The sequence below is a fragment of the Prinia subflava genome, chromosome 22, assembly GCF_021018805.1.
Source record: "Prinia subflava isolate CZ2003 ecotype Zambia chromosome 22, Cam_Psub_1.2, whole genome shotgun sequence".
In the NCBI taxonomy this organism is placed as follows: domain Eukaryota; kingdom Metazoa; phylum Chordata; class Aves; order Passeriformes; family Cisticolidae; genus Prinia; species Prinia subflava.
In genome coordinates, this window is record NC_086268.1 from 7,033,963 (window position 1) to 7,050,276 (window position 16,314).

General features: G+C 42.7%; 1 protein-coding gene across 9 annotated transcripts in view; it reads left to right on the top strand.

Annotated features, from left to right (window-relative positions):
• PRDM10 (PR/SET domain 10) overlaps positions 1-13,707 on the top strand; it is a 42,644-nt gene extending 28,937 nt beyond the window's left edge. For all 9 annotated transcript variants that reach the window (XM_063417622.1, XM_063417617.1, XM_063417623.1 and 6 more), the window contains 11 exons: positions 1,660-2,007; positions 3,769-3,924; positions 4,621-4,800; positions 5,667-5,777; positions 6,811-7,011; positions 7,566-7,709; positions 8,797-8,967; positions 10,192-10,332; positions 10,948-11,116; positions 11,741-11,853; positions 12,601-13,707. In XM_063417622.1, coding sequence (XP_063273692.1) covers positions 1,660-2,007; positions 3,769-3,924; positions 4,621-4,800; positions 5,667-5,777; positions 6,811-7,011; positions 7,566-7,709; positions 8,797-8,967; positions 10,192-10,332; positions 10,948-11,116; positions 11,741-11,853; positions 12,601-12,837 — 1,971 coding nt within the window. In that variant the 3' untranslated portion in view covers positions 12,838-13,707. The remainder of the gene's footprint in view (positions 1-1,659; positions 2,008-3,768; positions 3,925-4,620; positions 4,801-5,666; positions 5,778-6,810; positions 7,012-7,565; positions 7,710-8,796; positions 8,968-10,191; positions 10,333-10,947; positions 11,117-11,740; positions 11,854-12,600) is intronic.
• Positions 13,708-16,314: the final 2,607 nt, after the last annotated feature.

Consider the following 16,314-nt stretch of genomic DNA (forward strand, 5'->3'; position numbering starts at 1 on the left):
CCCTCTGCAGTTCAGATAGTGACAAGGATCTTTCAGGTTCACAAATTTAATTCTTAACACAGCACTTAACAGTATTCCCAAGCTGTTTCCTCATTCCAGCAGAAGAGCTCCTAACTTTACTTAATCATCATTAGCTGTTGGCGTGCACTTAAGGGACATGGCAAATGTCAGTTGTCAGGTGCCACATTCCCACAAGCAAAGGAGACAAGAAACCAGGGAAATCTGTTTGCAGAAATCTTGACTGTGTCTCATGGAGAAGTGGGTCATATGGAACACTTGTGAGCAGAAGTGTCAGCAATATTGTAGTGGAATCCATGTGATTTGGGTTGGGAGGAACCTCAAAACTCATCCAGTTCCACTCCCCTGCTATGGATGGGTACACATTCCACTATCACAGGTTGTTCCAAGCCCCATCCAATATGGCCTTGAATGCTTCCGGGGATGGGGGAGCCACAGCTTCTCTGGGCAGCCTGTGGCAGGGCCTCGCCACCCTCACAGCTGAGAATTTCTTCCTAATATGCAACCAAAACTTATACTCTTCCACATTATTTCTCTAACTATCATGATGTAGATTCTGTGTATAATGTGAAAAGAGAAGACATCAATAAATAATGGTGGATATTTCTTAGACTTTTTGTGGAGGAATGGAGCATTGAAGTGTACTTTGAGCGCAGTATGGGTGACAGTGTACTGTGGGATTTCATAGGGCTCAATTCCAGCTTTGCAAGTATCCAATATGAAAGTTCTCATCCATTATTGAAATGCAGGACCACCTTCCTTCTTTCTACAGGCAGTGCATCCAGCAGCATCTGTTCCTCCAGCAGAGAGTGCTGGGTCAGGATTGGGATGGCTCTATAACATTTATCTGAAGGGTAAGAGCAGAAAACAGAGAGAACAATCATGAAATGTTACAGAAAAGGCAGAATGAAGGCAAACACACACCAAAACAAAATAGGAGCTGAGGAAAGACATTGTGCACAGTAGGAGTGGAGAATTGCTCACAGCTTCTTACCTGCTGCTCCTAAAGCTTCAATTCTGCCCTTACCATCATGTTTTGAAACTCTGTTCTTCTTTTTGGCAATAGTAAAAAAGTTCAGACTGGCATTTCTTGAATTTATGTTCCACTAGAAGTTCTCCAAGCAATGCTAAACCACTGCTGCACAACTCTGTGGTGATGTTTGATGCAGAAGGTGATCTTGTAAAGGGCTGTGGAATTTCATAACCCCTACTCCTGAGGGAAACACAGAGTGCTGGCTCACCATTCCTTTGTGTGGTGGCTGAACTTATGACATGATACCCAACAATCAGCTGGAATTGCAGCTTTTCTCAGGCCCATGTCTGTGCTTCAGAGAAGACTTCGTTTTATTTTATAGAAAAAGGACATGGTTAAAGACAAGTCTGCTAAATCAGAAAAAGTCAGGGATGGAGAGAAAACTCCTGCACTGTACTCCACTAACTCAGGATGTAGCTGCAAGTGTATCCCCTGACTTCTGCCTATCACAGCCTCTCCTGCTATAAACTGGAGGCAGCTTGTGATGGAAAATAATTTCTTGAAGTTTAGGTTCATTGATCATCCAGTATATTTAATCCCAAATATATATGGATGTGGAATCTATACAAGGTAATGAAAGCTAATGGTCTCTTGGATGCTTCTTTCAGAATGCAGCTCTGCAGCATCTGTTCATCCGGAAATCCTTCCGCCCGTTCAAATGCCTGCAGTGTGGGAAGGCCTTCCGGGAGAAGGACAAGCTGGACCAGCACCTGCGGTTCCATGGGCGAGAAGGGAACTGCCCTTTGACCTGTGACATCTGCAACAAGGGCTTCATCAACAGTGGTGCCCTTGAGAGCCACATGAAGTTCCACATGGACCAGAAAACGTACTCCTGCATTTTCTGCCCCGAGTCCTTTGACCGCTTGGATCTGCTTAAAGATCATGTGGCCATCCATGTCAATGATGGCTATTTCACCTGCCCCACCTGCAAGAAACGCTTCCCAGATTTTATCCAGGTGAGATGCTGTACTGACTTGAACTACTGTTTTGCGGGTCTCTCACAAGGCTGTGTGTTTCTCAGTGCTCTCCCTGTATAACAGCACAGCAGTTCATTCTCACAACGTGCAGGGGTCCACCTCAGTCAGAAACTGAAAAGGAAGAGTGACCAAGCACTGCTAGGCATTGTCAATGTCTTGTGACACTGAAGTGCTCTGTCCACTAAATCATCAGATGTGATGCTTCAATCTGGCATTAGAAGGCACTATACTGCAGAAGGGTGGGTGCCTTATTCCCAAAAAATGCCTGAAGCAGAGGTCCTGTCTACTACATCTCCATGGCACAAAAAGGAATTATTTTTTGCTGTATTCAGCTTGTACTTGAACACACCTTGCCCTTTGTCATTAAAATTCTGAAAAAAAAAAAGCGTCGTTTTACATCTTTAATCCCTTGCCTGTTTTCTGTCAGGATCATTCATTTGAACAGCTTGAAGAAATGCCAGAACAGATCAGGATAGTCTGCTTCCTGACTTCCCCTCTGGGCTTCAGCTGGGCACTTTATTCTCCTTCCCTGCACACTGCACTGGAGCAGTGAGTAATGCAGCTACTCTGCACTGTGCTGAGCACTTGGACAAGGTCATTAGTAGAATTTAAAGATTCTATTTCCATGTCCAATAAGAACATCTGAGATGGACCATGCACATATTCATTATCCTTCCTAGGGACAAAGCAATTGATGTGTCTTACAGAGCTGCCTGACTGAAATTGAAATGTATAAATCCAGTTTAGATCAGTGATAGGAACAGATAGACTATGCACTAGGCTAAAGAGGAAAGGATGGGGGGAAGTCATTACTAATATAATTTCATCCTGGCAAAAGTCCTTTATCTTCTGTAAATGTTCAACAAGGAAGAACATTTATGATTCAGAAATGGTGTACTGCAACTTAATTCCCTGTAAATTTTCCCATGCAAATGACTGGAAGTCCCATGGCTTTTTTCCAACTATTCAGTTGTATTTTTGACATTTAACAATGATTTTTTTTTCTCTTCTTGCTCTGTGAATAATTAAGACTAGTCACTGCTGCCTACTGAAATAGTTCTATGTGGAACAGTTAGAGATACCAAGTTGTTTTATGTATGATCAGTATTAGAAGATGGTAAGGATTTAATTAGAGATCCATTTCTTGAGTAATGCTTGCATTTCAAATGTCAAACTTCATTAGTTCCCTAATTGGGGGGAGGAAAAAAAAACCTCTAGATGTTTGAAGAGGTGAAGGATAGTCCCAGAGTATGGAGAAGTAATTACCATTCAGGAATGGTGCGCAAATGCTTTTCTGATTAAGTTTTTTTTTCTTTGTCAATTGTAATTGCAAGCTGATTGTGTCTGATTGAAGGGAGTTAGTCCCCATGTTTTGGTTTCTTATAAATGAAAGGGAGATAATGAACTTCAGATGAATGTGTTAACTCGAGGGCAATTCTGTTCAAATGGTACATGGTGGACTTTCACTGCCCATTAAGTGAAACTGTGCAATAGCCGATGCCTTCAAGAATCAGTCTTGAGGAAAACAAATCACCCATCCAGATAAATGATAAAGATGTTATGGCTTTATAGAAACTATTGCTGAGATATCAACTGTTCTAGATCAAATACTTTTAAAACCAAAGCAGATAAGACACCTCCAAAAACTTTTCCTTTTCTGTGATATTGCAGAGAGTTTCCTAGACTGTGTTACCAGTCGCTTCTCTCTTGAAGAAATTTCATTTTTCTGTGCCATTGTAGGTCAAGAAGCATGTGCGCAGTTTCCATTCTGAGAAGATTTATCAGTGTACAGAGTGTGACAAGGCTTTCTGCCGCCCCGACAAGCTGCGACTCCACATGCTGCGGCACTCGGATCGCAAAGACTTCCTGTGCTCCACTTGTGGCAAGCAGTTCAAGGTGAGGTGGCTCTTGGTTGGATCTTTACTAGTAAAAAAACACTATTCCTTACCCTCCTTCAAGGAGATAAACTCATGTTCTCAAAGGTGAAAGAAAATAACGTAAACACACTAGATTGGCCCGTGAGTTGCATGCATTGTTTGGTGTCCTGTGTGAGCTATGACATCCATTTCTGAAAGACAAAGGGTAAGGTCACCTCAGCATCTTATTTCAAACGTGATCTTATTCCTAACAATTTAGTAACAAAGGAACTTTCTATCTGCTCATTAAGAATTGGGACATGATACACCTCCATTGCCAGGTGTTTGGGTTACATTGCTATCAGTTCAGTTAAGAAACTTCTTAATGATGCCAGTGGACTAAAAATGTTCCTGGCCAAGATGCCCGTGTCCATGGTATCCATCTTGTCAGCACATGCCATCCAGATGCCTTTCCAAATCCCGTTGGAACAGGTGGAGCAAACTGTGAGGCAGGTAAACTGTAGTGGCAGCAGTCTGCTCACTGTCACTGAGTTTGTGATGGGACACTGAGGGACAGGATACTTCTAGGTGAGGGAACACATTTATCTGAGAGGAAGATTTTTCTCTCTGGAGAGAGATCCCTGAACAACTCAAACTGTGGCTCTTACACATAACAGGCAGCATGGCAGTTTCTGTGACGTTTGTGACATTTTTCTCCCCATTTTCTCCTTCCCAGAGGAAGGACAAGCTGCGAGAGCACATGCAGAGGATGCACAACCCAGAGAGGGAGGCCAAGAAGGCTGATCGGATCAGCCGCTCCAAAACCTTCAAGCCTCGAATTGCGTCCACTGACTATGAGAGCTTCATGTTCAAGTGCCGTCTCTGCATGATGGGCTTCCGCCGCAGGGGCATGTTGGTGAGTGCCTAGGTGCTGTTACAACCTCTGTACTCTATTCTGATGAATAGGTAAGGAATAAAGATGGAATTCCAGCATTGGAACAGAAGGATCATAAAAGGGTTTGGGGGTAGAAGGGACTTTAAAGCTCACCCTGTTCCACCTATCTGCCATGGGCACTTTCCACTAGACCAGGTTGCTCCAAGCCCTGTCCAATCTGGTCTTATCCACCCAGGATGCTGTGAAACAAATTTTGTAGCTGAGTTGAGGTGATATATCTTTTTTTAAACCTGTGTGTTTTACCTCTTCAGCAAATTGCGCATCGTTACTGCCTGTGCTGTACATCTGGTTGTCAGTACCATATTTCAGTACTAAGTAATGCTGATTAATGTGTACTGTATTTAACAGGAAATGAGATGAAAATACTGCCTTGTTCAGCCTTACTGCCTTGGTTTTTCTGACTGTCTTTCCTGTTCTTTTTTTCTCCCCCTTCTCAAGGGCCTCTTCTGGCCATATTTTGTCACTGCCTCTGGGTAAAGGCTGTTCTGCAGCAAGAGATTGTTTGCAAAGGTTTTATGGGGGTTCTGATCTGGGCAGAGGCTCTCACACTACCTCATTCTCAGATATCAGATACAAGACAGTTCTGGCAAACTATTTCACCCCTTCCTACCTAATTTTGGTTAGAGAAACGGTAAATGAGACCTAGCAAGACCACCTTTACCTTCAGCAATTAAATATGAGTGCACAATAACCCTTGCAGCAGCAAATGCTTCCAGTGCTGCTGGCTTGCATCGTTCAGTTTTGGTTTGGTGTTATCCATGTCTGGAAGAAGGACCTATCGTTTGGCTTCCAGATGTAATATGTTCCTGTTCTCTGTTTCTCCTAAGGTGAATCATTTATCAAAGAGACATCCAGACATGAAAATAGAAGAGGTGCCAGAGCTCACGTTGCCCATCATAAAACCCAACAGAGATTACTTCTGTCAATACTGCGATAAGGTGTGTGGGAAGTCACCTCTTGGATGATAGCTCAGTCCCAGTCCTGGATGCAACCAGTTTGTCTCTGCATAGAAATCTCTGGTGGGGTTTGTAGCTTTTCTGAGGGTGCTTGCTAGCAACATTCCTGCAGTACAGTCCAAAAACAAAGAAGACAAAATGCACTTAGGCCAAGGCAGTGGAACGCTAATTGAAAGCTGCAGTTTTCCCTTTCTGCTGTGTTTGGCATTGGAAAACTTGAATACTGTTATCCAGCAGATAGTCACTGACCCTCAGTCTTGTGTTAGCCTAGGACTAAGTATCCTGTCTGTGTATAATTCCTGGCCAGTAAGAACTTCTGGTTTCTGCATCACTTCTAAATGTTAGTCTTTAACACATTTCATTATAAGCTGCTTACTAGGTCATATGCCAGTAATTCCCAGTGGTCAGTGGAGCCTGAAGCTGCTTCTGCAGTGCCTGTGGGTTCTTGCTCTTATTCTCCTTTGCCTTTTATGCTTGGGGGCCTTTATTTACCGGGAATTCTATTTTGACTGTCTTTATCTTCAGTATGTCTTTCTGTGATGCCTCTTTCCTTTTGTTTGAGGGGTGAAAAAATACTTTTAATTATTAGATAGTATTTGTTTGTTGATGTGCCTAAAAAGAACTAAAAGGTATGTTGATCACTGAACTAAAACAATTCGATGCTTTGTGTCAAGTGGAGACATCAACCCTCATAACAAATTAACATTGTGCTTTTGATCTTCAAATATGGCAAAAAGGGTTTTCCTCTTACCTCCTTGTCTTGCTTTGGTGTTTGGTTGTGGCAAACAATATGTTCTCAAAAGGCTTCTCTGTGCTACACAAGGAGTCAGTTGCTTTTACAGGCTGATGAAACACTGAAGTTGTATGTTCATGCCTTTTGTTGTAATTGTTTGGGAATTTAACTAACTGTATTCTCTAAAGCAACATGCAGACCTTCCAGATCAAAATAACTGGTAGCTGTTTCCTATGCAGACTCCAGGATTACACCATTTTAATTCCAAATCTTTGCCTGCAGGTGTACAAGAGTGCCAGCAAACGCAAAGCACACATCCTGAAAAATCATCCTGGTGCTGAGCTACCTCCAAGCATCCGGAAACTGCGTCCTGCAGGCCCGGGAGAGCCAGATCCCATGCTGAGCACCCACACTCAGCTGACAGGCACTATTGCCACCCCTCCAGTGTGCTGCCCTCACTGCTCCAAGCAATACAGCAGTAAGGTATGGGAGTTTCTGGCCTCAGACAGCTCTCCCTGAAGATGCTCTTTCACCACAGTCTCTGTCACCTGTCTGTCCACAAGCACAACACTCTTCTTCTCAGTCGGAGTGCTGGTTTCGTGCTGTGTGCTGACAGTGCAGGCACAGTCTGCTTGTTTTGGGGCCAAAAATGCCATGAATAGAGGGTTTGTGTTGAAAGGTTACCAGAGCATGATCATGAATGGAAAGGCTTGGAAACTGCTCTCTGATACAGTTACAGGGGAGATGAGCAGGGAAACAAACACAGAAAAGATGACCTTTGGAAAAAGTCATAAAACACTTGTCTATGCGGCAGTAAAAAGCTATTGAGGACAATACTTCAGTGTCAGCTCTAATCAGCAGCAGATTTGTGGTCCTTGTTTTCAACTTTGTTGACCAGAAGATCTCAAAGTGTGAATCTTGATGCTGCTTTACTGAGGGAAACCTAAAAGCTGTGTTTGGCCAGGCTATTGGATTTCACATGGCCCCGAGCAGAGTTACTGACCATCCTCCCAATGCTCCTTTGCTTCTCTCTGCAGACGAAGATGGTGCAGCACATCCGCAAGAAGCACCCAGAGTTTGCTCAGCTCCCAAACACAATCCATGCACCGCTGGCGACAGCCGTCATCAGTTCCACGCCGGCTGTTCTCACCACTGACAGCACGACCGGAGAAACTGTTGTGGTAGGGGCTAGAGGCACATAAGGGCAGTGCAGGGACACACACAGAACAGGAGCCTTGTGGTGTTAGTAACCCTGGTTTATTTGGCAGACATCACTCTAAAACTTCTGTCAGGATATTATTTGAAATCACTTCTGGTTTTGAGCCTGTATGGTCCAGTTTTGCACTGTCAGGAGCTGTTCATTTCTTTCTGGAGCTTTAAGGATTTGTCTTTTATCCCCAATCCATTTCCTTCTTTCATTCAGACCTACTGACTCCACATAATGAATGCAGGGATGCACATCTCCTGGATTTGCTCTGGGAATTTTCTCCTTAAGTGAGAGATGCAATTCCTGGCATCAAGAGGACAAGTTTAACAGTGACTGGGGACTGGATCAAACTGTGTTCAGGGTGTCAGATCTTTTTGTAATCCTTTGGACAGCACAGCACTGAGCAAGATGAATCTCCAGTGCCTGATCTCTTTATCGTTAATACATCAGCTGCCACAGAAGTGAAAGCTGAGACTAGAAAATGTATCCTTTAGTGTTGTGGGATACTATGTCCACAACTAGTTTTAAAAGTCCTATTGATCACAATTTAAAACTTCTTATCTAAAGACTAACTGCATACAAGTCTGTTTTGCTTGGAAATGGAGATGTTCAATCAGGATTTGAAGCTGTAGGCTTCATAAACCTGATTAAGTTATGTACTAAATGTCTTGATACATTAGAAAATACAGTTGTCACTATGACAGGGGAGGAAGAAAGGTGGAATATGTCCATGAACCACTTTTTGACTTGGAAACCAAGTCAGCTCTTCACAAATAAAGGACTTTTGTTGTTTAACAGAATACTGTTATGTCACAAGATGAAAATAATTCTTTTTATTATATGTTAAGTTAGCCGTTAATGGTCCTGACTAGGATTTAGACAGAGGAGAGCAATTCTAGTTGGTGAGCCCTGATGACTACTTACGACCTCAACCTCTGTACACATTAAGCTTTTGTAAATAAATGACCAGACCCACCGTAAGTGTAGACGAAAGACCTATAGCTCTGAAGAAGTACATCAATATGATGATGATCTGTATCTCTCTCTCTCCCCTTGCTCAGACAACAGATTTACTGACCCAAGCAATGACAGAGATATCCCAAACCCTCACTACAGACTACCGGACTCCCCAGGGAGATTACCAGCGCATCCAGTACATCCCTGTGTCTCAATCCACAACTGGCTTGCAGCAGCCTCAGCACATACAGCTGCAGGTTGTTCAAGTGGCCCAGGTGAGTAATCTGGTGGGGATCTTGCTGTGCTTTTGACCACTTTGCTAGAGCCCTAACATGTTTTCTTAGGGCTCTAGCACATAAAAAAGTGGTAAGGAGTAGTTACAACAAGTGCTGCAGCTACTTTTTACAGATAAATCAACTGATAAGGCATAGGGTTCCCTTCATAAGCACTTGTACTGGGCATAAATAGTCCTGCCAGCCTTGGTCAGCTTGCTGGAGACACATTGACACAGTCCTGACTTAGTTCTACCCATCTGGGCAGCCTTGCTCAAGTCTGCTCTAGGAATGTTTTCCAGCAGGTGGGAAAGGTGGGTCAGTGGGTGACCCATCTTCTGCAGTTCAAGACTGATTTGTACTTCCTTGTCCTCAGTCAGAGCCAAAATTTTGGGGCTAGAGAGAGTGGTTGCTTGTTCCCTTCATAGCATCTGTTAGAATATTCATTCACTTGATGCTCAACAGCCTCCTAAAAATGAAACCAGAGGGTAACTAGAGTAACTGCTCTGATGAAAATATCTCAGGAAGCTGTAAGAAATTGGTTATCCACTGGAGGAAACTGAAACCATCATGTGTTTATATTTTAATGTGGAATTCCTTGTTCTCTCTGGCTTCTCATTACAAATCAGGTTCTGAATTTGGTTAATAAAGGCCTAAACATTGGCCCCAGTTGATAGTGACTGTGGCTGTTGTAACGATACAAGAGAATGAACACTGATGCCTGCAGGTAATATTAGCGAGTTCTTAATTTTATAAATATCCAAGACTAGTAATTCAATTACTGCAATTGATATCATTAGCAAGTATTGCTCAAAACCTTTAAAAACCTCTGAGCACTTGTCTTGATGCAGAGCTTTGTCAAACTACAGAATTGGATATGCAGATCTTGAGTATGTATACATTGTTCAGAAAGATGCTTACAGAGCAGTGGTTAATATTAATCCTGGCCTTTGAACCCTTTGGTTTAGTCCAGCCACTGCCACAAACAGCTTGTATGATGTTAGGTAAGTCCTTTCTGTTGGTATCACTGAGATAAAATCATTGTGCCATCACATATGTTAAATGTACTTTGTCTCCTGGGGTACAAAGAAACCCAACAAGGTTCAACAAGTGTGCTCCACTAAGACTCCTACTTCATTATTCCAGACCTTTTGTCCCAGACAAGGTTTACATGGCTGCTTTTGTAAAGAATTTGAGGTATAGACCTCTGCCTAATTTTTTCCCCAGGCTACCTCACCTCACCAGTCCCAGCACTCCACTGTGGATGTTGGGCAGCTCCATGACCCCCAGACATACACCCAACATGCCATCCAGGTGCAGCACATCCAGGTCACAGAGCCATCACCAGCAACTCAGTCATCATCACAGGTATTACCCTCTTCTCTTCAGAAAATGCTTTCCCTAACAGCCTGCTCAGCTGGAATATTGCATGTGCTGATGGAGGGGATACTGTTTTCTTTGTGATTTAAAGGACCACCCATGAAATGACTCTCCCATTGAGTTCAACAAACAGTGCCCAGATGTCTTGGGGTGTATGGAGGTGTTTTGTTGTGGGTTTGTTTGGGTGGGGTTTTTGGCATGGGTTTTTTTCCCCTTAACAGTATGTACAAAGGAGAGATAAATGATTGGAAACAGACACATTTGCAACTAAATGAAGTCTGTCAGTTGGAAGATGTAAATGGAAATTGGCATTCCTCAAATACTTGAAGTGCAGCTCTTTATGTCTTGGGTAGAATTTAGCCTCTTATCTCAGGTCTCTGCCATAGACTCACATTGGCAAGCAACAATATCGCTATTTCGGTTTCCTGGTCTGAGCTTATTGACCACAGAGTGAAGCAAGTTGGAGGAGAGAGAGTTCTTGTGCTCAATATGCTCTGGAACCTTTCCTGTGTTTTCCCTTAATGAGAAGTTTGTATTTGTGACAGCACAGAGCTGTGCAATCCGTACTACATGAAAAAACACTTGCACCCTTTTTTTCTGTAGGTTGGGGGTCAGCCTTTGAGTCCCTCCTCGCAACAACCTCAGCAGGAACTCAGCCCCTCACAGATGCAGACAAATACATCAACACCAAACCAAGCCCTCCAGCAGCAGCAAGGCTCCTCAGTCCAGCACACATATCTCCCTAGCAACTGGAACTCATTTCGGAGCTACTGTAAGTGTCAGCAGTAGCTCTAACCTACCTATCTGCCAAGTGTGTCTGACTAACACATGCCCCACATCTCCAGCTACCAAATGGGACAGTGTTCTCAGAGTTCATTAAGCTTTGTGGTTAATATTCATAGATACCAAGAACACAGAGCATCAGACAAATGTAAATGGTTGTACCAGCTCTTCTACTATCATCCATACTGATCCAGCACATGGTTTAGACAGGCACACTGGGTTCCTTTATTCCAAGGAACTTGTATACAGCAAGAATCCATGAGTTGGATAGCTACTTGTTCAAATTTGCATGCATGCTTGAAAGAATTGTGTGGAAGAGGAGTGTGACATGAAGATGATTTCTCATGTCCATGCAGTTCTGGATGATAATTCTGTGATGATTTGAGTGAGAACAGTATGTGTTTTCTCTGCATGAATTGCCAAATCTCCAGCTCGTGTTATCTGGCATAATTCTGCTGAGGCTTGTAGGGTTCTGCAAGGCCTTATATCACCTGAATTTCTATCCAATATCCACTGTTTCAGACTTTAAATATTTCTGACAAAAGACATGATCTTTGAAGGTTGTCTTTGAGTTTGACCGGAGGTCTTGATTTTCCAATTTGCAATTTCTTAGCATCAGAGATTCAGATGATGACCATCCCCCAAGGGCAGTATGTGATCACAGAGACAGCTGTGGGTACCCCGGTCACCACTGTCAACACAGGGCAAGTGAAAGCAGTTACTCAGGTAAGGAAAACCATCATGGCAATATTATCAGGCATAAAGCTATTCAGCTTGAAGGTTTAAAGAATGCCAAAATCATGACTGGGTAACAGAGTGGGGGTACCTAAAGAAGTGCAGACTGTACAGTATAGTCTGCGTGTAACCATCTACAAGGCTCTTGGCTGTCTTGCTGTTGTATGTATGACTCCTTTCAGTTTAAAAGCTCCACTTAATCACATTCACAGAACAAAATTATTTAGGGGTACTGCTTAGTCTTAAAAATATTTATGATTAAGCAGTACCCACTAAACCAAATTTCAGAATAGCTTCTGGAAACATTTCAGTAGCTCCCTTTTATCTCTAAGATTAGAAAATAAGAAGAGTTCCTGCTATTCTTGTAAGCAATCCAGCATAAGAAGACAGATCATTGGCCTGTATTGATCTTGGTCACTGGGAGTGCAACTTCTGCTAGAACATGTGTAATACAAGAAAAAACCTTTCAGAATAGTTGAATTGAAAATTGCTGTTTTAATCTGTACTGATGGTCTAATTGTGTAATGAGTTTTACCATTTGTAAATTAACCAAAAGCCAAGTAAGTCCAATGTCCTTTGAATGAAGACAGGCATTATGTTGCTCTCAAATACATTTAAATGAAATACAGCTTAGTTTAAAAGTTCCTTGTTCATACCAAAATGTCTGCCAGACTATTAGAACAGAGAAGTTACAGAAGATAGAGTGGTTATTAATTATTTTCTATATTCCCCACACAGACTCACTATGTGATATCTGAAGGTCAGCCTGATCTGGATGGTAGACAAAACTCTTCACTCTCCAGTGAGGTTCAGGTGGATGTTTCCCAGCCCCCAGCCCATACAGATCCCTTGGAATCCCAGACGAGCAACCAGCAACAAACCACCCAGTACATCATCACAACCACCACCAATGGGAGTGGCGGGAGCGAAGTGCACATCTCCAAACCCAGGACTTTCTCAGCAGAGCATGAGTGAAAGAGCTTCATGGTGCCATTTGCTCGTCCTTGCCACCTCCCTGAGAGCCCAGATGTGGGGTACCCTGGGGCTCTATATGTTTCAATGTATCTGCTCACTTACCTTCCACTAAAATCTTGGAGCTCTTAATGCTTTTAGAGGGTTTAATTCACAGTGACCATGCAATACCCTCAAAATCTTTCTGGGATGCTTTTTTGCAGCTTTTAAGAATAAGGACAAGAGAAGTGAAACCTCTGCTGGCCCTGGACTTTATTTTTGGCATGTCTGCTGACCTTTATTTTTCCTTTCTGGAAGTGTGTCCAGCAAACAATTTTATTTCAACTGTATGGGAAAAAGCTTGCCTAACTGAAGGCTTCCTAGCAGATTGTCATATGTATATTTTTAACAGGAGCCATTAAACAGGAGAACATCATGTAAATTGCTAGAATATGGCAGAACTGCTTCCTGTGGCTTCTAGCAGCCAAGGTGAAGCGGAGCGTCCCTGTGCCGTGAGCAGACTGCCTGCAGAAAGGAGCAGCAGCAACCAAGTGCTGGCTCCTGGTGTCCCTGTATGGGGATGGATTGAACAATTAAGCTGTGAAGATGTGCTGAAGCAGTCCATTAAATTATTATTTTTCCAGCCCTCCAGAATTGTTTACATGCTGTCTGTCCTGCCCTGTTTTACCCAGCAGTTCCAAAAAGCAGGAAAAGCACAGTCTTAAACCCATGTTGTTTGGAACAAACTGATTGAAATCCTAGGAGCACCTAAGGGTAGTACAGAGCCACTGTTACTTCTTTTCCCTCCAGTGTTTGCAGGGAAAATTGATTTTTTTGCCTGTAAACAAACAAAAACAAACAAACAAACAAAAACACAACAAAAGATCAAACCAACTAACAAACAAAAAAGGCTCAGCTAAACCTGCACAGCAGCTTCTGCTGTTATCTAAGACAGTTGTGCCAGGAGAAAATGAGAATACAGGGCACGCCTCTGAAGGGACAGGGTCATTATCTCTGTGGCCACCTCAAAGTAAATATATTTCTTCTCTTCAAGACTGGATGGAGAGTTGGTTATTTGGATTTTTTTTTTTCCAAATAACCTTGTTAACAATGCACTGTAATTCCTTTGGGCAGTTCCAGAAGACAACCAGCCCTGGACTCGGGAAACACACAAGAAACATGCTGGTGGACCACTATTTATGGGACATGGAAAGCCATCCATGAGGGTTGCCTGATGTGATGGACCTGGTCTAGGGACCAGGAGAAAGGGAAAGAGAAGGCTGATCTTTTAAGGCCATGTAATATGTTTTTCCTTACATAGTTCTCCTTCACAGATTGTCTTGGTTGGTTGTTTAAGGCATTCTGGTGGTTGCAAGAACATGACTAGAACTCCGTTGACTCCTGATGGGATATACCATGTATGTCTGAAATTCCATTAATTGCTGGAAAACTCATCCCAGAACATCAGTGCATAACAAGATACATTTATTTATAAAACAAACACAAAGAAGGGTGCTGTGTCTTAGAGGCCCTTGAGACAGAAGAACTTGAGAGATTTTTTTGATTTGTTTTCTCTTGTACTGCACTGAGTGTGAATATGGGACTCTTCCATAGGTATTCCCAAGGATTCAGGTGTGGATTACCCATGTCAGTAAGCACTACACTTGGTGATACCAGGTTTTATGGAGCTAAAGCTCTCTGACGTGAGAGAACTCCACACTCAAGCTGCACAAGAGCAAATCTGGTTTCTTGTGGGCAAAGCCTGGTAGCAGGTATTGCTTTGGTAATTAATGTATCTGTTAATGTGGCATGGAGATAGTATTGAGATAAATCAGTTGGAAAATACTGACCAGCTCAGAACCGGTCTGAGGTAACTTTGAAGTGACTTGCCAGAATGTGGATTACTTTGTTCCTGGGATTTCTCTTCTCTTGCTGTACCACCATACTGGGGGACTAATGAGCCTGGTAGAATTAACATGGACCAGAGTCCCCATGTGGTCAAGTGCAGTGATGAGTGACCTGAAGTTCTGTGGATTTGGCAGCCCAGCCACTGTGGCACTATGGGCAAGCAACCACAATGCCTAGTAAGTAACTTGAATTCATGTTGCTGAGGACTTTGGAATTAGAATGTTGAGCCTTGCAGTGTTGTTCTTGTGGGAAAAGAGCAGGGAGAATTTTATCTTGGCTTTCTTCAGGCTGCTGCTGATTTAAAAACAAGCCAAAAATGCTACAAGTAGTAGGAAAATAGCAGAGTTGGAAATGGGAGAGTGGAAGTACTGGGATACTGCCCTGCAGAAGCAATTTTAAGTCTTAAAAGTTTGACAATAGGTGAACATGAAATATGTTCCTATTAATGATGTTGCATACATGGGGTTTAAAAATTATTTTGCTCTCTTCACCTTTGTTAGAACGGTTCATGAATGAGGACAGTTGTACCAGTTATTTTAAACTGAAAACTATTTAAAAGAGAGAACCATTTTAAAACAGCCTTTTTGAACTCAAATCTTCCTCATCAAAGTTCCTCTGCCCCGCAACAGCAGCATGCTCGGGCTATTGGCCTTGACTCTAGGTGAAGTTAATTCCAAGTTGAATGACTTGCCTGTGAAAGAAGCATGCCTGGAAATGGAAGTACTAGAGATTGTCCTTCCAAAGTAAGGAACTACAGTGATTGTACAGATGGCGAAGGTTGCACAGATTTTTTTTTTTTTTCCATTTCTGCAGCACAGAAGGTATAGGATGTATTATTATTGTTTTTAAACCAGAGCAACCCAAAGATCTCTCTGTCATGTCCCACAGAAGTGTAAATCCAGAGTCCTCTCGCTTGCCTGCAAGGTCCGTGTTTTGTTTGGAGATGCTGTCCCTTGAAGGCGTTTTGGGTCAGATTCTGTATTTTCCTGGGGAAAAAGAAAACAACCCCAACCCATGCACCCTGATCTTGCACCTCTTGGACTGCTCGGGCCCCATCTATTATTTAACTGTGTATGTTTATTGTACATTTGGTGACCGTTGTTGTGTTCAGAGTCTCGTACAACCTGGCAGGTGTGAAAAAAAGAAATACCAAACCAACCTGAAAATAATAAATCTGTTTCTTTTTTTAAATCACTCGCAATGACCAGTATGTTCATTGGGGTAAGGTGTTCATTGGAGGATGAGTGGATGTGGCTAAATGGGATGGTAACAGTTTAGAAGTTACAGGGAAAAAAAAATTTTGCTACGCTCTGGATAGAATGCAGAATTTCCGACCTCCCACAACACAGTCCAAGGGAGTGTGAGTGGAGTGGACTGGAGCTCCCTCTGTTGAAACCCTTGCAAAGTAAGGAATTTTTAAAATTTAAAAGGTACTACTTTCTAGCTGATCAGCTGCACAGCATCTGAAAACTGAGGGGGAGATAAGGATGATGGATCAGCAAACCATGACCAAATCCTGCTAGGAGTGATTCATGTCCTCATCCAGGGTTATCTCTGGTACTATCCTGACAAATCCACTCTCAAGGTATGACC